The 25,674-nt window shown below is 38.1% G+C and overlaps 1 protein-coding gene across 8 annotated transcripts in view; it reads left to right on the top strand.

Moving 5' to 3' along the window:
- Positions 1–25,296, top strand: part of sipa1 (signal-induced proliferation-associated 1) — a 65,110-nt gene extending 39,814 nt beyond the window's left edge. For 5 of the 8 annotated variants that reach the window (XM_079464045.1, XM_079464043.1, XM_079464042.1 and 2 more), the window contains 4 exons: positions 11,059–11,157; positions 11,323–11,395; positions 11,558–11,636; positions 23,817–25,296. In XM_079464045.1, coding sequence (XP_079320171.1) covers positions 11,059–11,157; positions 11,323–11,395; positions 11,558–11,636; positions 23,817–23,960 — 395 coding nt within the window. In that variant the 3' untranslated portion in view covers positions 23,961–25,296. Of the gene's footprint in view, positions 1–11,058; positions 11,158–11,322; positions 11,396–11,557; positions 11,637–12,307; positions 12,389–13,903; positions 13,935–23,816 lie in introns of those variants that run through there. The other 3 variants (XM_079464046.1, XM_079464047.1, XM_079464048.1) reach the window with 3 other exon arrangements.
- The last annotated feature ends 378 nt before the right edge of the window (positions 25,297–25,674 follow it).

Below are 25,674 nucleotides of genomic sequence, written 5' to 3'. Positions count from 1 at the left end.
GGGGTAAGGTGCCTTGCTCAAGGGCACTTCAGTCATGACCTGCTGGCACTGAGATTTGAACCGGCAACCTTCTGTGTAATGTAATTCGTCCTAAGCTATTCAATTATTTAAAGTCATGTAATAATATTTAAAATCAATTTAAAACATAACAGACAGCAAGTGTGAGCACTAGAGTGCCAGTTTTTGCAGCAGCATCAGATACAAAATTAAACTATCAAATGGCATTTTTGGGAAGGCCGGTGAGGAGTCCACTGCTGATGGTGATAAAAGCATAAACAAGTTTAAGTCTCAGATAAGATAAATCATCTGATTATTAGCTTTGATATGACTGCTAAAGCCAGGGTCATATTCCAAAATTATAGCAAGATATGCTATATATGTTTTTAGACTCTAGACTTTAGTTTTGTATTTCTAATTGTATTAGAGTTTTGTTAATTGTATCTCTTTAGGTTTTGACATATGGGCTACAGCTGTTTATTTGATCAAAACACTGGTAAAGGGAGTCAATAGGGCTGTAGCCATTAGCCAGGTTTTCCATTACAGATTTGCACAAAACTTGTAAAATTTTTCTAAATGTCGATATAAAATAGTGCAAAGTTGCAGCATTTCCATCAAACTACGTAATTCGACAGAAATATACTTTTTTTGTCAAACTTCCTTAGGTTTATAGCGGGTTGCGATGGTGCATACTGCCACATACTATAAATATAAATCTAGCCCAACCATACACGCCATCTTAATCAAATTAGCATTAACCGTCATTGTGAACATATATATTAGATATAATTTGCAATTATAATGTGTCGGGTTTAATTTAAGTTTAACAGCCAGAACAATTGTGTTTCCATGACACTGTTCAGGCAGTTTTAGCAAGTAATGTACCAGTTTATTTTTCCTAATATAAAACACAAGATACAAGCAGTCACAATGTCGTAAAAAAGATATTCCAAGGGTACCAACGCAAAATGTGAAGTGTGAAATAGTGTTGGCTCTCGCAATCACCTGCATCTAGCTAATGTTCCGGTTTATCTTGAATGGGAGTCGACTGTGTGCATTCACGGACATGTCATCTTCAAATAAAGTTATCGTGCAAAAAGGTTTGCGACAAGTTGTTATACTTTTACACTGCTTTTGGTCAGTTTGTGCAATGAATACCGGTGAATGCTTTTATTGGCGTGTTGTGTTTTATATGGTTGAGAAGTGGTTAGGTTTAGGGTGGGGTTGGGGTTAGGTGCTATAAAATATTAAAACCATAAACAATTATGAAATCCAAAAAGTTGCACACGTCTCGGTCTGGAGCATTTAGCAAACAACAAAATCGGAAAACGATGCCAAAGGTGTACCCTACACGAGGGGTGCTGGCCGAGCGCTAATATGTGATGAGCCGGGAGTGAGACCGGGTTTGGTACTGCAGGGACATTTGTCAAATGACAAATGCATACATCTACTGTAAAAGTACATAAAACAATTCCCTCAAAATAATCACATTTTAGCTTTGCATCCTATTCCAAACATACATGATGAAAGCACACGTCCAGGACAAATTAACATTTAAGCAGAAAAAAAAGAGAGCCGACAGCCCAACTAAGGCCACATTTACACAAAGAAAAATGGAAAAGTGTTTCCTTAATGTTTTAGAAAAGTTTCATGTACACATGGCAGTGTTATCAAAACGTCTACATTTACGTGGATCCTGGAAAACGGATAAAAACGCTGTAGTATGCACGCCAGACCAGTGGGCGATAATGTTGTTGTGTAAAGAAACCGGACGTGCCTTGGCACATACAGTTAACCAAAAGTGCTTTTTAATACCGTTTGCTTATAATATGGGAAGCAGCCATGTTATTTTGACTGAGCACCTCATACGCATGCCCGTGACGTAATCTTTTTCAGAATGTTCCGCATGGCAGTTTATTCGGAAACGGCTGCATTTTCAAAAAGTTGCATTTTGAGATCTATTTTCATGTACTAAACATCTGTTTACGTGTAAACGGACAGCAAAAATGTATAAATGTTTTTGCTTTTTCGATTGAAAATGGTCTCGTGTAAATGGCCTCTAAAAGTTACACCGATCACCCTAATGGTGACTTACAAAATTCAAGTGTGAAATGGTGTTGGCTCTCGCAATCACCTGCATGTAGCTAATGTTCCGGTTTATCTTGAATGGGAGCCGACTGTGTGCATTCACGGAAATGTCATCTTCAAATAAAGTTATCGTGCAAAAAGGTTTGCGACAAGTTGTTATACTTTTACACTGCTTTTGGTCAGTTTGTGCAATGAATACCGGTGAATGCTTTTAGTGGCGTGTTGTGTTTTATATGGTTGAGAAGTGGTTAGGTTTAGGGTGGGGTTGGGGTTAGGTGCTACAAAATATTAAAACCATAAACAATTATGAAATCCCAAAAATTGCACACGTCTCGGTCTGGAGCATTTAGCAAACAACAAAATCGGAAAACGATGCCAAAGGTGTACCCTACACGAGGGGTGCTGGCCGAGGGCTAATATGTGATGAGCCGGGAGTGAGACCGGGGTTGGTACTGCAGGGACATTTGCACGCCTCTAAACATGACGTGGCACAAAACTTCATATGGCCTCCTGGCCTTGGCCAAAGAAATGGCCAATATAAAGGTCTGGCTATGCACGACTAGTATAAACTAAACAGCAGCAGTGCAAGAATTTAACTCCAATTGTCATTGATGTCCACTCAAATTAATGTTTACATGTTCATATACCAACCACTCATTGTAGGTATGACCATAACAATTTAATTGACCGAGGAATGATTTGAATCATTAGTTAATGCAAGTCTTTAGTTAATGCAGTCTGAGGCAAAAGCATGCTGAGCACTTGAAATCCTTTTCGACTAATTGTGTTCAATTCAAGTCTTTACATTAAATCAATTTAACCAGGAGCTAATTAATTCAAGTGTATTCGGTGTATGTGAAACACCTGATTCAACTCATCAGCTTGTTAGTTTTTCAAACAGTCATGTCAGCAGACTGATGAGTTGAATCAGGTGTTTGATACAGAGATACATCGAAAACATTCTGTCATGGGTGACCAAGAGAACTGGAGTTGAAAGCCCCTGGTCCTGGAAAGTCTTGATTAGCTGCTTCAGGTGTGTTTGATGATGGTTGAAGCTAAACTCTCCAGGAGCAGAGACTCTGCATGACTAAAATGGCCATCCCCTGCGATAAACAATACAAAATAACATGAATAATCAAGCAAAAGCAGTCATAAAAAATAATATGTTCTAAGAAGAGATTTAATACTTGTTAGTGAATTGGCTTCCCTGATGTCAGCCGGGAGAGAATTTCAGAGTTTAAGAGCATAAGAAGAGAAATCTCTATCGCCCATGGAGCGAAGGCATTTCTTGGGAACACCTAAGAGACCACATTGAGAAGAGTGCATATTGCTAGATCAGACAGGTACTGGGGATCCAAGTCATGCAAAGCCTTAAAAGTTAACATAAGGATTTTCAAATCCATACCGTTCCTGACAGGAAGCCAATGCAAGGACTCTTAAGACAGGAGTAAAATTACTTTCAGCATTCAGGTTTATAAAATATGCCATATGACCCGCGATTTAGGATTAGGATTTTTTTGCGAAATTAAATTAAAATCGGCAAAATTGCCTGTGCCAGCATGCTTAAAGTGTGGCGCAACATCAAAACAACGAAAAACAAAAAGCATTAATTTACAGAATTAAATTAGAACATAATATACATTTCTAATAATAAAAAAATAAAATAAAAACGAAATCAGAATCAGGTCACAGGAAGCATAATAAATGTGTGCAAAATGCCAAAGTGCAGGGGAACATATATAAAAAAAAGTTAAATTAGGTAACCCTGAGTGATCAATAAATAAAATTAAAATAAATAAATTATTAAAGCAACGAAAGATTATCCAGAATTGTGAACTTTCTCTTTTTAACTGCCGCAACAACAATAAACGCTAAACTGACAGTTTTTTTTAGCTAAACATGTTCACAGCAAATTAAAATAGAAACGGCTGAAATGTTTGAAAACACTTGTACCCTACCCGAACGAAAAAAATCCAGTCTTTCACTCTGCTTGTGTGCGTTTGAGTCTTTTCATATTGTGTGCGAGGAAAACCAACTTGTTAACGTTGGCCGGCAGCAGTGCGCTCCTGGTTTTACTGATAATAAATCCAGCCTTGGAGAAAATTCTTTCTGATGGTGTGGAAGTAGATGGGATGCTGTGGATTCTCTTTGCGGCCCTGGACAGCTTTGGGTATCTCTCCTCGTTCTTTTGCCACCATTCCAGTGGTCCTGTACTGCTTTTTGTAGTGTCCTTTAAATAAGCGCTCATCTCACTGTCCCCTGGCTGTTGCTCCTCTTCATCACTGGACAACAGCATTGACATCACTTGGTCTTTCTCTTTTTCTTGTCTTGAAGGGCCTGCAGTATAACGCTCCTCCACCAATTCACTGTCATTACCTACCTCCTCTACAGGCCTTGCAGCTAAAGTCTCAGCCAGATTTTCCACCACAGTATACGCCTCGTTCCTTTGCTCACCATCAGTGAAAAAAGAAAGCTTCTTAAAACGTGGGTCAAGAATTGCAGCCTTGATATAAATACTGCTCTCCAAAAGACGACCTTTAAGCTCCCATCGTCTGTTAATCTCCTCAGTCAGGGTTATCTTGAGGGTCTTAGTAACAGCATTGTCCTCTTCATGTACCACCAAGTGTCGTTTCTTAATGTTCATAAGCATCGGAACAGTGGCAGATAGAGATGTGTTCATATCTTGTGACAAAAGCTCTGTCAGTTTGATCATTGGCTTGAGAACATGAACTATGTCCTCTGCCATTCTCCACTGGGATGTTGTTAGCTCTAGATCACGGTCGGACCGTTTGCAGACACTTGAATCTGTCAGCACAGCTGAAACTGCACCCCTTTGTTCTAACAGACGATCGAGCATAAGATAAACAGAATTCCATCGAGTGGCAACATCTTGCACAAGTTTATGCTCTGCAACATTCAGTTCTCTTTGTTTTTCTGCAAGTGCTGTGGTGGCCTTTGCGCTTTTTTTGAAGTGTGAAACAAGGCGCCTCGCAGAAGCAACAGTGCGACACACGGGATCTTTCTTTAATGCGCTGTTAATGCACAATTGAAGTGTATGCCCCGCACAACGGACTCCCTGTACAGTTCCCCACGATGGGTCTTGGGCCAGTTGATTGGTGCATGCAACCATATTCGTTGCATTGTCATGGACAACAGAAACGATCTTAGTACCTGGAATGTCCCAATCAGAAATGACTTCTTTCAGTGTTTGTCGATCACCCTAATGGTGACTTACAAAATTCAAGTGTGAAATGGTGTTGGCTCTCGCAATCACCTGCATGTAGCTAATGTTCCGGTTTATCTTGAATGGGAGCCGACTGTGTGCATTCACGGAAATGTCATCTTCAAATAAAGTTATCGTGCAAAAAGGTTTGCGACAAGTTGTTATACTTTTACACTGCTTTTGGTCAGTTTGTGCAATGAATACCGGTGAATGCTTTTAGTGGCGTGTTGTGTTTTATATGGTTGAGAAGTGGTTAGGTTTAGGGTGGGGTTGGGGTTAGGTGCTACAAAATATTAAAACCATAAACAATTATGAAATCCCAAAAATTGCACACGTCTCGGTCTGGAGCATTTAGCAAACAACAAAATCGGAAAACGATGCCAAAGGTGTACCCTACACGAGGGTGCTGGCCGAGGGCTAATATGTGATGAGCCGGGAGTGAGACCGGGGTTGGTACTGCAGGGACATTTGCACGCCTCTAAACATGACGTGGCACAAAACTTCATATGGCCTCCTGGCCTTGGCCAAAGAAAGGGCCAATATAAAGGTCTGGCTATGCACGACTAGTATAAACTAAACAGCAGCAGTGCAAGAATTTAACTCCAATTGTCATCGATGTCCACTCAAATTAATGTTTACATGTTCATATACCAACCACTCATTGTAGGTATGACCATAACAATTTAATTGACCGAGGAATGATTTGAATCATTAGTTAATGCAAGTCTTTAGTTAATGCAGTCTGAGGCAAAAGCATGCTGAGCACTTGAAATCCTTTTCGACTAATTGTGTTCAATTCAAGTCTTTACATTAAATCAATTTAACCAGGAGCTAATTAATTCAAGTGTATTCGGTGTATGTGAAACACCTGATTCAACTCATCAGCTTGTTAGTTTTTCAAAAAGTCATGTCAGCAGACTGATGAGTTGAATCAGGTGTTTGATACAGAGATACATCGAAAACATTCGGTCATGGGTGACCAAGAGAACTGGAGTTGAAAACCCCTGGTCCTGGAAAGTCTTGATTAGCTGCTTCAGGTGTGTTTGATGATGGTTGAAGCTAAACTCTCCAGGAGCAGAGACTCTGCATGACTAAAATGGCCATCCCCTGCGATAAACAATACAAAATAACATGAATAATCAAGCAAAAGCAGTCATAAAAAATAATATGTTCTAAGAAGAGATTTAATACTTGTTAGTGAATTGGCTTCCCTGATGTCAGCCGGGAGAGAATTTCAGAGTTTAAGAGCATAAGAAGAGAAATCTCTATCGCCCATGGAGCGAAGGCATTTCTTGGGAACACCTAAGAGACCACATTGAGAAGAGTGCATATTGCTAGATCAGACAGGTACTGGGGATCCAAGTCATGCAAAGCCTTAAATGTTAACATAAGGATTTTCAAATCCATACCGTTCCTGACAGGAAGCCAATGCAAGGACTCTTAAGACAGGAGTAAAATTACTTTCAGCATTCAGGTTTATAAAATATGCCATATGACCCGCGATTTAGGATTAGGATTTTTTTGCGAAATTAAATTAAAATCGGCAAAATTGCCTGTGCCAGCATGCTTAAAGTGTGGCGCAACATCAAAACAACGAAAAACAAAAAGCATTAATTTACAGAATTAAATTAGAACATAATAATAATAAAAAAATAAAATAAAAACGAAATCAGAATCAGGTCACAGGAAGCATAATAAATGTGTGCAAAATGCCAAAGTGCAGGGGAACATATATAAAAAAAAGTTAAATTAGGTAACCCTGAGTGATCAATAAATAAAATTAAAATAAATAAATTATTAAAACAACGAAAGATTATCCAGAATTGTGAACTTTCTCTTTTTAACTGCCGCAACAACAATAAACGCTAAACTGACAGTTTTTTTTTAGCTAAACATGTTCACAGCAAATTAAAATAGAAACGGCTGAAATGTTTGAAAACACTTGTACCCTACCCGAACGAAAAAAATCCAGTCTTTCACTCTGCTTTTGTGCGTTTGAGTCTTTTCATATTGTGTGCGAGGAAAACCAACTTGTTAACGTTGGCCGGCAGCAGTGCGCTCCTGGTTTTACTGATAATAAATCCAGCCTTGGAGAAAATTCTTTCTGATGGTGTGGAAGTAGATGGGATGCTGTGGATTCTCTTTGCGGCCCTGGACAGCTTTGGGTATCTCTCCTCGTTCTTTTGCCACCATTCCAGTGGTCCTGTACTGCTTTTTGTAGTGTCCTTTAAATAAGCGCTCATCTCACTGTCCCCTGGCTGTTGCTCCTCTTCATCACTGGACAACAGCATTGACATCACTTGGTCTTTCTCTTTTTCTTGTCTTGAAGGGCCTGCAGTATAACGCTCCTCCACCAATTTACTGTCATTACCTACCTCCTCTACAGCCTTGCAGCTAAAGTCTCAGCCAGATTTTCCACCACAGTATACGCCTCGTTCCTTTGCTCACCATCAGTGAAAAAAGAAAGCTTCTTAAAACGTGGGTCAAGAATTGCAGCCTTGATATAAATACTGCTCTCCAAAAGACGACCTTTAAGCTCCCATCGTCTGTTAATCTCCTCAGTCAGGGTTATCTTGAGGGTCTTAGTAACAGCATTGTCCTCTTCATGTACCACCAAGTGTCGTTTCTTAATGTTCATAAGCATCGGAACAGTGGCAGATAGAGATGTGTTCATATCTTGTGACAAAAGCTCTGTCAGTTTGATCATTGGCTTGAGAACATGAACTATGTCCTCTACCATTCTCCACTGGGATGTTGTTTGCTCTAGATCACGGTCGGACCGTTTGCTGACACTTGAATCTGTCAGCACAGCTGAAACTGCACCCCTTTGTTCTAACAGAAGATCGAGCATAAGATAAACAGAATTCCATCGAGTGGCAACATCTTGCACAAGTTCATGCTCTGCAACATTCAGTTCTCTTTGTTTTTCTGCAAGTGCTGTGGTGGCCTTTGCGCTTTTTTTGAAGTGTGAAACAAGGCGCCTCGCAGAAGCAACAGTGCGACACACGGGATCTTTCTTTAATGCGCTGTTAATGCACAATTAAAGTGTATGCCCCGCACAACGGACTCCCTGTACAGTTCCCCACGATGGGTCTTGGGCCAGTTGATTGGTGAATGCAACCATATTCGTTGCATTGTCATGGACAACAGAAACGATCTTAGTACCTGGAATGTCCCAATCAGAAATGACTTCTTTCAGTGTTTGTGAAATATGTTCTGCTGTATGACTTTCCCCCATTTTTTGGTTGCTAACACAAAATTTTCCAGTCGCCAGGTTTCAGTAATAAAGTGGGCTGTAACTGTAAGATATGCCTCCATTTGTAGTGAGGTCCAAATATCTGTGGTGAGGCTGACTGATTTGCAATTGTTTATTAACATGTAAACCTCCGCGCGTATGGACGCGTATTTTGCATCCACCGCATGCATAACCGTCTCTCTTTTGGGAACTGTGTATCCTGGCTCAAGTGTGCGCATTAATTCTTTAAAACCTTCACCGTCCACAACATTCACTGGCCTCATGTCGAGCGCAATAAACTCTGCAATTTTGTCCGTGATTTCTCTTTTCCTTTTCTCGGACAAAGGCGGTCTCAAATCTAGCTTTCTTTGAGTTAGTTTTGGCGCAGCTCCGGTACTACTAGATTAACTGCTGTCGTCAGTCTGATACTGTGGGTGGATCTAGAAAAAAGACGAACATATTTTAAGTCACAACATATGATATTAATATTCGTAAATTAAAAGCGCCATTATATATGAAAAAGTGAAACGTAGGCCTATTTATTGGTAAGAAACTTACCCGTTTTAAGTGGAAAGCCATGTTTGTTGTTGATGAATGGTATGACATGAGCTGTTGGCACAACTTACATTTAACTTTTTTTGGATCATCTTTTACAATTTCAAAGTGCATCCACACTTTAGATTTTCTTATCCCAGACATTGTTAAGAAATCCCTGCCGCCAAGATGCTCCTCGTCTGTCACGGATCAGGGAAAGTGAAACTTAAATATATCACAGGGGTGGTTGGATTTATTCACACACACACGTAAAAAATATTTATTGAACGCTTCTTTCTTTTCACGTTTTTTTAACAGCATTATTAATTAAAGGTTGTATAACTTAATATAACCGTACAAAACCAGTACTTCTGTGGGAAATTGAGCACCCCCATATTGCCAAAATGGTATGATCGTTGTTTTATAACAACCGCGAAGATTCACCTGTGAGATTGGTGGTCGAATCAGGCTCAGCATATCGATGCATCGAATCATCGACTATTCGGGGTCACCCCTAGTTTAACTACAGTAAAATTTGTAAAATTAATGGTGATTAACCATACCTATTTTATACACTTACCTGATGCAGCAGAATCAATAATAGCGACAAGCTAAATACACTCGTCCAGCAAGCGATCAGCAGATCGTATATTAACTCTAAGAAATATTACTTTTCTGGTTTTGGAAAACAATACTCTTACTGTAGTGCAGTACCACTTAAGAAATCGAAACAAAATCAAGCATTTTAAGTGACCTTAAGATGTGATCAATAAACACAGAAACAATTCGAGCCTGGATACAAATGCAGGTTTGTTGACTACATTAAGGGAAACAAACCAACTAACTAACAAATACCGAACACTAAGCAAACACACATAAAACGTAAAAGCAGTAAAACATTAAAGAAATAGAAAAATCAAAGAATGGCAGTATTAAATCAGCTATTTACATCTGCATAAACCATCAAGGACTATCTCCTTATTTAAAATGGGCACAGCTTAAACGCAGCTATTTAGACATCGATCAGATACTTGCATTGGCGGGCGATCCAATGTGATGAGAAGCATACAATGTGGAGGAGATACATGTATATACACTTTAGGCCATTCTTTTGTGGCTAATGAGAAATTGCCATACATTTTTTAAACAAATGTATAGTGCAATGTAAGTAAATCTGCCAAATGCATACATCTACTGTAAAAGTACATAAAACAATTCCCTCAAAATAATCACATTTTAGCTTTGCATCCTATTCCAAACATACATGATGAAAGCACACGTCCAAGACAAATTAACATTTAAGCAGAAAAAAAAGAGAGCCGACAGCCCAACTAAGGCCACATTTACACAAAAAGAAATGGAAAAGTGTTTCCTTAATGTTTTAGAAAAGTTTCACGTACACATGGCAGTGTTATCAAAACGTCTACATTTACGTGGATCCTGGAAAACGGATAAAAACGCTGTAGTATGCACGCCAGACCAGTGGGCGATAATGTTGTTGTGTAAAGAAACCGGACGTGCCTTGGCACATACACAGTTAACCAAAAGTGCTTTTTAATACCGTTTGCTTATAATATGGGAAGCAGCCATGTTATTTTGACTGAGCACCTCACACGCATGCCCGTGACGTAATCTTTTTCAGAATATTCCGCATGGCAGTTTACTCGGAATCAGCTGCATTTTGAGATCTATTTTCATGTACTAAACATCTGTTTACGTGTAAACGGACAGCAAAAATCCATAAATGTTTTTGCTTTTTCGATTGAAAATGGTCTCATGTAAATCGCCTCTAAAAGTAACACCGATAACCCTAATGGTGACTTACAAAATTCAACCTCAATGAAAGCTTTTGTAGATGAATGACCTTCCAGTAAACTGGCAAAAGTGTTGCCAATATATCATTGTGAAAATGGCTGGTAAGGTCTAACAATACAGTGTATATAGTTCAGTAGAACGTGTAATAAACACTTTTCTTTTTCAGTTCTCTCAGAGACTACGGATTCATCTGAGGCAGAGTGGCAGTCTATTTCTAATCTAGCCAGTGCCTGTCAGAACATTCTGGAAGCTCTTTCTCAAGAAGGTGATTAATAATAGTTTTGTTAGATGAAATAAAAGGCTGTTTAAATCTAAATCAATCTTAGCATTCTAGTTAGTTTACTTAGGCTGTTCTCTAAGGAGTGCTGGTATGGTAATGACGGTGACAAAAACTAGAGTATTAATAATGTTATCTAAAACTTTGTTTCAGACTGGAAGGCAGGCGATGGGACACCAGAGGGTACAACGCAGACCGAAAATAGGTTAAAAGACATGAAGGACAGGTGAGATTGACTGTGTTACCATTTTTACGCTGGTTATAAAACTCAAACAATTGCACTTACATTTTGATGTGTAAATTCATGGCCAGTTTTGGAATATGAAATCAAAGTTAAGAGGTCAACAAAATGCTTATTTGTGTACTGTTTCTCTCCTTCCCTTTGCAGTGACTCGTCCGGCCACCTTGAGGAGAAGGTGTCCCAGTTAGAGGCCGTGTTGAAACGACTACAAGATGACCTCCAAAAGGTACTTTCTCCACGGTTGGTTTGTCATGTCAAATGTTGCCCGAGCCCTTCTCTCATTAAACTATACACACACTATCCCATTTTACTCTTATTAAACATATCCACCCATCCTTATCCATATATCTACATCATCCAGTCCTAGCTCTCTTAGGCCACATCCACACGAAGCCAGAGATTTCCCTATCCAAATTTTCTTTTCCTTTTCACAGTGTCGTTTCAAGAAATATATGCGTACACGAAACCGTTAAACCAACTCAAAACGATGTAGTATACATGCCAAATCAGTATGTGGAGCTGTAATCTTGCCAAATTGATACACTAAAATCAGAGAAGACATGGAGCATGCGCACAAACTATGCGCGCTGGGGTGATGACAACACCATTTAAAAAAATTAACGGATCGGCTGTACAGACGAAAACGTAAAGTGGCGTCTTCAGATTTTTCCACTCTGGCACCCAGTTCAAAAAAATAAGCTGTTCCCAAAATGCCGGTCCGTGTGGACGCAACTCAGATACAATATAAAATCTTTACGTATACAGCTATACGTGTCGCGTCTCCGTGTGGATGGCCTCTTAGTTACTTCAAAATGCCACCGCTACATCAAAGAGCCAATCAAACAGGGAAGTAGAGGTAGGTTGGGACAAGCAAAAGAAACCTGTCTTGTCATTAAGCAGGGTGAACAGAAGAGATGAGAAGAATGCTGGAGGGACTTTGGGCAGCCATGCCCACTCTCAACACTAACAGCCAATGGCAGTTAAGGCAAGTAGAGCATGAAATTTCATGAGAAAAAAATGCACTACAGTCCTCGTGAAATGGTGATTTAGCAACTCAAAGACATCCCAGTGGATACCTTGATGTTGAAAAGATGTCAAATTGACCTCAAACAAAACTTAAAATTTACTCCAAATTAATGTAAAATATGCAAATTAGAATGACATGAAAATATTGACATCCAACATTTACATCAAAGAAGCTGGTCAATGCAATTAGGTTGTAATCTTTATTTTTATAAACTAATGTTATTGTGATCACTGTTGCTTAAGTTGAGCTCTTGGCATGTGTTTGCAATTTAAAGACCTTTTAGCGATCAATTTGCTCTGTTGTGGTAGTGATGAAAGAATACTGTGTGATACAAGATTATGGTTTTACAACAATGTCATAACTGTCATAAACTCAAGATATACTCTTAAACTGCCAACAAATGGAATAATTAGACATCAAGAAACAGTGTATGAAACTCAACAATGGTGACAATTAACAAAACAAATATTTATGGTGCAATGCATGCTGGGTAACATCATAGTACAAAACTCTATTAATGACTCCCAGCCAGAGCCCATCCTTCCTATATGCAGACTACGCAGGCTTCCTAGGGCCTCTAAACCACCAGAGGGCCCATTGAGTACCAAATCAAAAACACTATTGTAAACAATTAAGAAGCTATTTTTATAACTTACAGATCGAACTTTAGAGGTATCATTTTCTATTTAGTACTTAATTTATTTAATTACTGTGACATAGTCGGACATCATGCATGTTTTGATGTACCTTTACATATGGCAATGGTTTTAAACAGAGCTATCCGTATGGAGAGGAATAAAGGACAAAAACGCCAACCACGCAAACAAAAGAACAAGACGCATGTGTTATTGTACTATTTAAAAAAAATGTTTTGCCAAATTACGCAAGAACGTATTTACAAATTCATTATTTGAACACTGGCATAAAGTTGCTTGACGTTGGATGTTTGATAGTCGTGAATTTAGGGACCGTCTCCAAAGTTACTACATTAATACACGTTTCTAACTTTATTAGCATTTAAAGGGAATAACTTAGACCACAAAACCAGCTCTACAGTATTCATGTCGGTGTGTACGCTATAATACACACCTTTTGATTTTTTTATATTTATGACAATAAACTGTCAAATCATATATAAATATCGCTATGTGTTTTGCTGTGTATATTAAACCCATCTACTATATGGGTTCATACAGAAGATATATGATTATTTAAAGTTCAATAGCATTTATAGTGAATGACTTACCAACTACAATGTTCATGTGAGTTTCAGCTATATGCGCATAACTGCAATCCACTGCATTTGTTTTGCCCGTGATAATATATAATCTTTAGTTTGTGCCATCACATTAAGAGAATTATTGATGTGTTTTTGTATACTTAGCTTTATTTAGTAAACTATATTTATCATGCTTTTATCACTCATTTGGTTAGAAAAAACACACCACATTTGTTTTCTTTTACAGCTAGATGGTTCCGAGCCACGTGTTAATTAAGGTAAAGAAAAAATTACATGTCAAAACATTTGTTTATTTTATTTTAGAATTTACTGTTCTCATTGTCAGTTTAATGTTTTTTTGTGTCTTTCAGTCTTTATTTGTTTGTGTGTTAATTGATTTTTTTATTTGTTTATATATATATATATATATGTATTTGTTTAAATCTATTTGTTTTTATTTGAACTCATATGACAAGGGCCCTTCAAAAAGGTTTGCTTAGGGCCTAGGATCGGCACTGCTCCCAGCTTGCATTGCGGTTGATCTGTATTAGTTTGATGATTGTCACCATTGATGAGGTTTGTGTGATGAATGTTGATTTCCAAGTGTGCCTGTAAAAATAGTTATAAATTTCTCAAAATTCTAAAATTTGCATCATTAACAGGCTCAACACAAATAAAAGCATTCTTAAAGGAAAAGTCCTTCTCAAACTCTTTACTCAACCACATTATGTTCAACATATTGTAAGCATTCCTGCTTTCTTCAGAACACAAGCAAATATATTGAAGTGACATCTGAGAGAATTTCTGGCGCTCTATAGACATGGTTTTAGTTGTTGTCAAGGTCTGGGAAAGTACTTAAGTATCTGCATAACTGTTTGATACTTTCCATTTAAAGCAAACAATTACATCCAAACCTTTTCAAAATATATTTTTCTTTATCCAAACAAAAGTGTTCTTATTAAAAACACTATTGCACGTATTGAAAGAGAATTTACTTGATTATAGAACAAGAGTCAAGAGCCCAACTAAAGCAAACACATTTACATTACATTTACATTTATTCATTTGGCAGACGCTTTTATCCAAAGCAACTTACAAGTAGTTTTTTGTTACAGTTGGCACATTATTGCAGAGCAATCAGGGGTAAGGTGCCTTGCTCAAGGGCCCTTCAGTCATGACCTGCTGGCACTGAGATTTGAACCGAAACATAATAAGGGTTATTAATCTGCCTTCCGGGCAATTTAGCTTTATGCACTGTAGTCCCTTCAGCAGATACATTTTATTTGTGTTATTATTGGTGGTCAAAAGGACATCAGTGTGTGGATCTCAAATATTTGACATCAGTCTGATTTGCCTTTTCGACCTGTTTTAGATGTCAATTTGAAGTCAAAGTGCCCGCTGGGATTTTCAAGGATATATCTGCTATAATGTAAAGTTTAATTTATGTAATTAAATTGACACACACACACCAAAAGGGGTCTTGGGTAAAACGTGGCAAGATTACCCCAGATACTCATTGTTCTTTTTTGTTAAACTAGCATATGTCATGCAATGAGTTACACAAATAAAAATATGAACCAACCATATTCATAGTACAGAATAAACAAGGAGACATTCATACAGTATATACACTACAAGGACAAAGGTCCCAGCCAGCATTGTCATTTAGGGTGGAGATGGGTTTGATCTGGGTCCCAGACAGTTTTGTCCATGGGTTCCATGTAGGCCCCACATGGGTTAGCCCAGATGAAATGAACACTGCTTAGTGTGCATACTACAGGCTGCTAAATGTGACATTGAATGTTGGAGTGAATGAAGTGATAACAAGTAGAATCACTGATGGACACAGAACCAACAAGAACCGAAAGAAAGGAAACAGAAGCAGCACAAATGACTTTGGCCGCAACAAGTCAACAAACAATATTATAATTTTGACTTCTTAATAATACTGGGATTAAGCAGAATATTTTTGTAAAGGTTGTATAGAATTTAAAATTGTTAGGATTGATATCACCTTTATGGTGATCAGTGTTTGTTGTAGTTGGGCAGTTTGACGCTTGATATAGTCAATTAATTTGTTCTCTTTTGGGCATAGCTATGTTTGTTATGGTGTTTCAATTATTTTTGACAAAATTTCATCATCTTTTGTTGAGTTTTTCCAAATTTCACAAAGACTTTTGTATGAGAATCTCTAATTTAATTTAGTTTTATGGCTTAATTCACACGCAAACATGAAGTATCAACTACTTGTAAGTCGCTTTGGATAAAAGCATCTGCCTAATGAATAAATGTAAATGTGAAATGTAAATCAGCACATGAATCCTAACAATGGTAACATGCTTCATGCCGCAATGCATTGTGGGAGCATTATACAAAACTCATTCATGACTACCAGAATGCATTGCAACATGAAGCATTTCACCATTGTTGAGATTCATTTGCTGATTCTTGATGTCTGTGTGTGGGCAACACTATAATCTTCTAAAGTGTTAAAGAGGAAGTAACATGATCATGAAAATTCTTGAGTCAGTCAAGAAGTAAGGTAATAATAACTCCCTATTAAAAATTTTTGTTTAGGGCCTAGGGACTCCACTGCTCCCAGTATGCATTGCGGTTTATCTGTATTAGTTTGATGATTGTCACCATTGATGAGGTTTGTGTGATGAATGTTCATTTGCAAGTGTGCCTGTAAAATCAGTTATCTCAAAATGCTTAAATTTGCATCATTAACAGGATCAATGCAAATAAAAGCTTTCTTAAAGGATAAGTCCATCTCAAAATCTTTACTCAACCATATTACGTTCAACATATTTTAAGCATTCCTGCCTTCTTCAGAACACAAGCAAAGATATTGAAGTTCCTGGCGTTCTATAGACATGGTTTTAGTTGTTGTCAAGGTCTAGGAAAGTACTTAAGTATCTGCATAACTGTTTAATACTTTCTTATTTTACATAATAGTGTTTTTTCACCTTGTATGTACATAAACTTGTTGTTGAACACTCCATAAATTTCAAACAGCCCAACTAGAGCAAACAGTGATCATCATAATAGTGACATCAAACCTAACAATTATTTTCAATAAAAAACAATAACATTTTTTAATTCTCAATAATATAAAGAGTCAAAGATGATCAAAATGTTTGTAGAGTTTAATCCTCCTCTGGCGAGAGATTTCATGTTTTCTTTTTCTTCAGTTAATCAAAAGCTGTGGTGGAAGTCAGTTGTAGTTCTTTCAAGTCAGCTTTATTTATATGGGTTTTTTTTTCAATTTCCAGCTATATGCACACGGATTTCACTACTGGTTGCATAGTTATATTTTTTTCGCTAATATCTTGGATTTTATTTGTGAAATAGATATAGATTAATAAATACATCACTGCTATGCTGGTATACAGAATCAGAAGTTGCTGACGATGATTTTTGGTTAATTTAGCCACTGTGTTAAATGAAAACCTTGGGTTGTGCTGTCTTTATCTAGACTCTAGATTCATAATCTAGGGCTGTCTTTTTTAATCTTCTTTAAACTCAGAGGAGCAACTGTGTCTAGCGTTTCCGAGAAGGTGTGGGTTAAAATGTTCAATGGTAAAGTCAAGATCTTCAACGTTATTACTAATGCTAGAGATTTGAGACAATTCAGGCAAATTATCAATAAACACACCTTTTGTAGTTGAAGTTATTGTTCTACCATATTTGTAACAAGTAGTTTGATTTGCAGCGATAGGTACTGCAAGGTTCTACTTAGGTACTGCAAGGTTATCAGCAAGCATGATAACAGATAATGAGCCGAAATGTCTTTGCTCTGCTGAAGGATTTTTACGTCGTCCGTATTTATACCGTAAGACAGTATTAAATCTAAAGTTTATTTTGCTTTTTATCACTTCTGTATGTTATTAACATTCAATGTCACATTTAGCAGCCTGTAGTATGCACATTAAGCAGTGTTCATTGAATCTGAGCTAACCCATGTGGGGCCTAAATGGAACCCACAGACAAAAACCGGCTGAGGCCGAGATACACAGATCACATTAAACAAGTGTGATGTTTCACAGAATAAACAACTAACAAGCTAATGCTTCGCTAACAAAACTGAGTTAACTATGAGGATAATTAGCAATAAGAGAAGAAAATAAGAACTACTACTGTATTAAAATAAAATGCTATGCTATGAAGATGCAAGCAAACAAACAAACAAACAAACGTGAGCAAGCACCGCACATTCTACATTCTCAACAATATATTTTGTACACATTCTGTTTGAAATAAAGTGTAAGTTGTGTTGTGAAAATGGTACGGATTTTTAAGGACTATTTTAATTCTCCTCTGGTGAGATGTTGACAGATGTAATGTGTCAATCTGTTATTTACAGTTGATTTTCGTCTGTGTTCATTTACTCTGTAATTTAGCTCAGTCAAAGCATCAAGATGGCTCTTTTCATATTATGTTAATTAATTAAATTGATTGAATGAATCTTATTCACAATTCAGTTTTTCCTTGAATTTTCACAAAGCGGGCCACATCCCTTCATTCAATCTCTGGACCAGATGATTTTTTCTTCTCACAATCAAACAGTGGTGTGTGGACCAGATCTAGGCCAAGGACCCAGGCATGTAATCATGTCACAACTGTACTTTGCTACTTAGGGTCAAACATTCCGCCGTAATACTGTTTTAAAGCATCTCCCAAGACTGAACAAACAGAACAGTTACTCAATTAATAAACTGCTTTTCAGTAATCAGACTTACTCAGAATGGATACAGACAGAATGTGGATCGGCTTTCTCTTTGGTAGTCACAACAACCTTCAACTCAATCTGACTGTGTTGTAGTAAGACTACAAGCCCCCATGCAGACCTGTGACAGCACCATCTCCCTGTTATGAGCTGAACACCTTCTTTGCCCGCTTTGAGGCACAAAACAGCACCGCTGCACAAAAGACCTCACCTCCTCCTGGTGATCAGGTGATGACGTTGTTCCCGGACAGTTTGAGGATATCAGTGCACGCAAAGCTCCAGGTCCTTAAAATATTCCGGGGCACGTGCTGAGAGACTGTGCTGTAGAACTCACTGATGCCTTCACAGACATTTTCAACATCTTGCTGAGTCAGGCAGACTGTTGTCCCCCCATGCTTCAATGCTACCACCATCATTCCAGTTCCAAAGAAGTTATTTGGACGTTCTATTCTCATGAAGTGCTTTGAACCGCTAGTCATGCACTACATCAAGTCTGTCCTCCATCCTCCCTGGACCCCTTCCAATTTGCATATTGGTCCAAGCACTCGTCCGATGATGCCATCGCCACTGCCCTCCGTGCTGCACTCACTCATACTGACCAAAAAGACTCTTACGTCAGAACATTGTTCATAGACTTCAGTTCAGCATTTAACACAATTATCCATCAACAGCTCACTCACAAGTTGGTCCAGCTGGGACTAAAAACTTCAATGTGCAAGTGGTTGTTGGATTTCCTGACGGGGAGACCTCAGACAGTACAGGTCGGCATTAACACATCCAGTACCATCACACTGAACTTGGGGAACTTAGCCTCCTCATCTACACCTTGCTGACCCACGACTACACACGACTCCAACCTCTTAATCAAGTTTGCAGACAACACGACTGTTGTAGGTCTCTTTAGCAACAGAGATGAGACAAACTACAGGAGCGAGGTGATGCAGTGACAACAATCTCTCTCTGAATGTGGAGAAGACGAAGGAGATTGTTGTTGAGTTCAGGAGAGTATGCACTCAGCATGCTCCTCAGACCGTCAACGGTGCGACTGTGGAGAGAGTGAGCAGCACCAAGTTCCTGGGGGTGCACATCACTGTGGATCTCTCCTGGACTAACAACACTGCAGTACTGGTCAAGAAGTTATATACTTTGCAAACTGAGAACCCAGTCAACACGATTATGTCACAGCAATCTCACAGTGATTTCACCATGAGAATACAGAAAGCTCACGATGAAGTCAAAATGTAACCTCACAGCAAACTCACAGTGTGCTCAAACTGTGATCTTACTCTTGTACTGTGATCTTAGAGGTTTAGATGTGACTGGTTTGTCATTTAAAGTCACCATTATGTTGATGAGTGTTTGCTTTAGTCAGGTCTTGACTCTACAGTGTTAGGCTTCTCTTCCTCTGGCTGCTTAAACTGTGTGTTCACTATGGTAGAGCATATTTGTTATATCAAGCTATACAAAATGAGTCTCGGATGATAATAAAGTAATTGGTAAATGTTGATGAGATAACTGTCAGTTTGTAACTGTCAGTTTGTGTGATAGTAGAGAGTGAGATTCTGCTGTTTAGAGATGATCAGATATTCCAAAGGTTTTTAAAATGCATTATGCACACATATTTGGCAGCACAACACTGATCTCATCAACATTTAGCCATGATTATGCGATCACCAAAGACTCCCTTGGCAATCAAAGACAATCAAACTAATCAACCGAAATGAATGAGTTTTGTACTATGATGTAAAGCTTTCTTTTGTTAATTGTCACCATTGTCGAGATTCAAACACCGATCCTTGATGTCTAATTGATTCACATAATTTTAACAGTTCTTGAATGTGGTGTTAAAAGAATGTCATTATCTCAGAACTAACTCTAGTATCACATAGTATTCTTCGTCACTTACACACAAGTTTTTGATGTCATACTGATGTGCATTTTTGACCTGCTTTTTAATTAGATGTAAGTTTTGTTAGATGTAAATTTGACTTGTTTTAACATTAAAGTGCCCACTGGGACTATTATTGAGTGCTTGCTTTAATTGGGCTCTTAACTCTTAACTACATGTATTTTGATGTAAAGTTTTCATTGAATACTATTACTAAAGACTGTAAATTTAGAAAATAGAAGCTAAGTCAAGTCAGCTTTATTTATATAGCGCTTTTGTTACAAAGCAGCTGTACATGAAAACATTGACTATAAGCAAAAAATATTAGGTTATGCAAGTCAAATCACAGGTCAAATATCAGATAGACTATAAATTCCTATTTGCATTGATAATTAAATAAAACTATAAAATTCTAGCAGCCCCCCTGGCGGGCAAACAGTGCAAAACAGTATGCAAACTGTGGCGAGGAACCCAAAACTCCATTGGAGGAGAAAAAACCCTCAGAGGGAAACCAGGCCTAACCAGGGGATTCGAGTTCCCCTCTGGCAAAAGCTGCAGCCACTGCACAAGCTCGACAGTGCTTGCACAACAAGGCAAAATAAATAAAAAAAATAGATTTAAGATTATCATTAATAATTTTGTAGAGTCGCCACGTCCTTTGTCCAGCTCTATCATCACAGCATTTGTAAGGTCTGGGAATGGACCGCGTCCTGCCCACTCTGGTAACCTTGGACTGCGTCCTGCGGGCTCTAGTAACCTTGGATCAATGAGACTAGACTGGCTGAGAGTAGAGTACTGTTCTGCACTCTTTGATGCAACAAATGCATCAGTTCTTATTGGAAGTGTTCCTGGTTCCGGTTGATCTAACAAGTGCAGCCCAAAGCTTAGGAATATATATATTATGATAGTGTAGTGTATGCAAGATGCAAAAAGATGCGTCTTTAGTCTAGATTTAAATTAACAGAGTGTAATTTCCTGTAAAATCATGGTGTAATTTCAAAACATTAATGGTGGCCTTCAGGACTGTAGCTGTGTTCCAATTTAAGGGCTGCGTCCTTTGAGGGCTACATTTTAAGACCGAATGCATCACAACAGTGCGACTGAAGGCTGTCCCAATTCGAAGGTTGCTTTAAATGCAGCTCATTCAAACTTTAGTTAAATAAAAGTATGTAATTTGCAAAAATGGTTCATGTCAGTGTTGGTTTATGCACGTAATGTTTCTACTACTAGCGTTTGTTTCTGCTTTCGTGTATCCGTGTGAATGCAGATCATTGTTGTGTGTACGTGAAACTTACACAAAAATCTTTGGTGTGACTTTGTATCAGAATGAACACAGCTCTTATTTAAGTTGATGTTTTCATTTACACTCACCTAAATGATTATTAGGAACACCATACTAATACTGTGTTTGACCCCCTTTCGCCTTCAGAACTGCCTTAATTCTACATGGCATTGATTCAACAAGGTGCTGGAAGCATTCTTTAGAAATGTTGGCCGATATTGATAGGATAACATCTTGCAGTTGATGGAGATTTGTGGGATGCACATCCAGGGCACAAAGCCGCCGTTCCAAAACATCCCAAAGATGCTCTATTGGGTTGAGATCTGGTAACTGTGGGGGCCATTTTAGTACAGTGAACTCATTGTCATGTTCAAGAACGAAATTTGAAATGATTCGAGCTTTGTGACATTGTGCATTATTCTGCTGGAAGGAGCCATCAGATGATGGGTACATGGTGGTCATAAAGGGATGGACACAGTCAGAAACAATGCTCAGGTAGGCCGTGGCATTTAAATGATGAGGGGCCTAAAGTGTGCCAAGAAAACATCCCCACACCATTACACCACCACCACCAGCCTGCACAGTGGTAACAAGGCATGATGGATCCATGTTCTCATTCTGTTTACGCCAAATTCTGACTCTACCATCTGAATGTCTCAACAGAAATTGAGACTCATCAGACCAGGCAACATTTTTCCAGTCTTCAACTGTCCAAGTTTGGCGAGCTTGTGCAAATTGTAGCCTCTTTTTCCTATTTGTAGTGGAGATGAGTGGTACCCGGTGGGATCTTCTGGTGTTGTAGCCCATTCGCCTCAAGGTTGTGCGTGTTGTGGCTTCACAAATGCTTTGCTGCATACCTTGGTTGTAACGCGTGGATGTTTCAGTCAAAGTTGCTGTTCTATCAGCTTGAATCAGTCAGCCCATTCTCCTCTGACCTCTAGCATCAACAAGGCATTTTTGCCCACAGGACTGCTGCATACTGCGTGTTTTTCCCTTTTCACACCATTCTTTGTAAACCCTAGAAATGGTTATGCGTGAAAATCCCAGTAACTGAACAGATTGTGAAATACTCAGAACGGCCCGTCTGGCACCAACAACCATGCCACGCTCAAAATAGCTTATATCAACTTTCTTTCCCATTCTGACATTCAGTTTGGAGTTCAGGAGATTGTCTTGACCAGGACCACACCCCTAAATGCATTGAATTAACTGCCATGTGATTGGTTGATTAGATAATTGCATTAATGAGAAATTGAACAGGTGTTCCTAATAATGCTGTAGGTGAGTGTACATTCATGCAGTTGTATTTGACTTTTATAAACAGTGTGGTCTAAAAAACAGTTGCCTGATAGACAGCAATTAAATCAATGTCACCTTTGCGGGTCAATTGAGGGTCAATTAATGCTGAAAAAACAAAGATCAATTGGGATCTGGAGATGCGTGTTGTGTGTGTAATGTTCAGAATATTGAGTGAGATTAAAAAAATCTCCAAGAGAAAGCTTAAAATTGCTAAATCATTTAGACATCAGCATATAAAACTCAAAAATGGCGACAGTTAAACAAAAGAAAACTTAATGCATGGTTGCTGGGTAACATCATATTACAAAACTGTGAACTAGAACATTTAAATATGTAATGAAAGATTCCTATTACTATTGTTACCCTTCTTTTAGACAGCTTGACAACTATGACAAAAAGTAACCGACACTACCTTTACTTTAAACATCTCTTTCATATTCAATCCACAAGTGTTTTAATTGAAATTCTATTGTATGCACTAAGATACTCAGAGAGGCAAATCAAGAGCCCCATTAAAGCAAACACCGATCACAATAATGGTGTTTTGTTGAAGTTTCAAAGTTTTCCAACATTAATTGCAGGGGCAAAAGTGATATTGATTCAATGTTTTTTTCAACATTGATTCAATGTTTTTCAGCTGCTCTCTTGCTATCAATAGAGATTGGTTTGGAATGAATGCGTCATCTGTGTCCAATGGTTTTATTTGCCTAAAGCTGACTTTTAAGGAAAATGTACAGTATACCTTTCTATTATGATATTACTCAAAGACAGTGTTATATATGGCAAGTGCATGCAACCCTTCTTGCATGTGTTATGTTGTGGCTCATGCTTGTATTTGTATTTGTTTCATGGTGTTACACAACAACCAAACGTTTGCATAGAGTTGTCAAACCCGACCAATTTGAGGCAGATTTGAGAAAGCTCAGGCAGTCAGACTTAAAATGTATTTGCTTTTTGTGCAGGAGAAGGAGGACAAGGCGTTGCTGCAAGCAGAGGTGCAGAGTCTCAGGCAGAACAACCAGCGGTTGCAGGAAGAGTCCCAGAGCACTGTGGCACGTCTCATCAAAGTCACAGAGCTACTCTGCAATGTCAACAAGCCGTGCTAGCCGAGAAGAGTAATCCATGGCAGCAAGACCTACATTCAAGTACATAGACACATCGGAAGACTAATGCAACTGTTATGCCTGCGAACAAAGCATCAAACCTAACGGCCCTATGAATAATATGATCAGCATATCTTAATTTGTCAAATATAATTTAAAGCAAAAATAATCCTATTTTAGCATTTCTTGGCACCAAAGCCCTTTAGAATATGTTCCGTTTAGCTGCCTATGTAAAACAGGGGGAGGATTTGATAACATTTTCAAGTTCGACTCAAGTTGCTCTCTCAATTCAGGCTAAAATATGGCATTGGAACATCTCACAATTTTAGAGACGGTTGGCCTGGTAAATTATACTTTACGACCATCACAGAGGAAGATTTACATTTAAAGGGCAAACAGCATTATTTAACTGAATTGACAAGTGTACTTTTTTGTAACGATAGTGTACCTCTCTGGTCCGTACTACTAGGGTTTAGGGCAACAAGTTTGGGGTCTAAAGGGGTACCAAACTTTTTTTTCCGTATAACTTTTAAAGTAATACGCAATACAAGACAGTTTCATATCATTTAAATTCAAATGACTTGTAAAGCCAGTTTGATTTAACTTATGAATTCAGCTTCTGAGCTACACTTTTTAACTAGAATTTTTTTACAGAGTTGCATACTATTCATTTACATTTAGTCATTTAGCAGACGCTTTTATCCAAAGCGACTTACAAAGAGTTCGGGGAGCAATTCATAGGTTGCTCCCCATGAACCTATTCATAGGTTCACTATTGTCACGAATCAGTTTAATTACGCTGTCATTTGTGGGCTGTACTCATAAGTATTGCTGAATGTTCTGCAAGAGAATGTGAAATATTTGTTTTTTGTTAATAATGGAAATGGAATTGTCTTTGAAAATGTAACATATTAACTGCTTTGTTCTTTCGTTTCACACATGAGGGATGCCTGATTTAGTGTTTAGAAGTGTTTGAGAAATAAGCCGGATGTTTGTGCTTTGTTTAGACACAAATTGAATATTACTTACTGTATTGCAAGATGTCTTTTTTCTATCTATTGCACCCCAATGTATATTAGTTACCCCAATGTGATCCTTAAAGGTTCACTGATAATGACAAAAAATTTGAAAAAAGAACAAAACGACTGGATTTGCTACGACATATAAACCTACAGCTGCATTTTACAAACACAAGAAAAGTAAAGCAAAATGTTAAATAATCGTATTTAGCGATACTGTATGTTGTGTTTTTACCTTAAAATGTGGAATTTAATTTTAGAGTTACTGTGATAACTTGTTACCAGCAGATTCTGATGTATTATTAAAATATAAAACTTTATCTTTATCACTCTCTGTAAAGAAATGTAGAGTCAAAATAAGTGTTACTTTAATGTCTGTATATTTACATCCAGATGGCTTGATGAATTAACAGCAGCAATGCTATTTTATTGCAGAATACAGAAAGTCAAGGAGACTGATGCAGGTTTTATGCAATGCATTTTGTCAGGTATGCATAGTAAAATAGCTCCCTAAAAGGTTTGTCTACTGTTCATTCGTATGCGAGAAAGTGTTGTAGATTGTAGGAAGTTGTCAAAGCATGTTAGGGCACAAAAAAATTTCCAGGCCACCTTATCTCTGTGTATGTATTCATGAAAATGTAGTACTGTAACTTATAAAACATCTAGATGCCATTAGTAGATATATTTTAATTTGAAGG

This window comes from Barbatula barbatula (assembly GCF_947034865.1).
Source record: "Barbatula barbatula genome assembly, chromosome: 1".
NCBI classification, from domain to species: Eukaryota; Metazoa; Chordata; class Actinopteri; order Cypriniformes; family Nemacheilidae; genus Barbatula; species Barbatula barbatula.
This window is presented reverse-complemented; position numbering and strand designations above follow the sequence as displayed.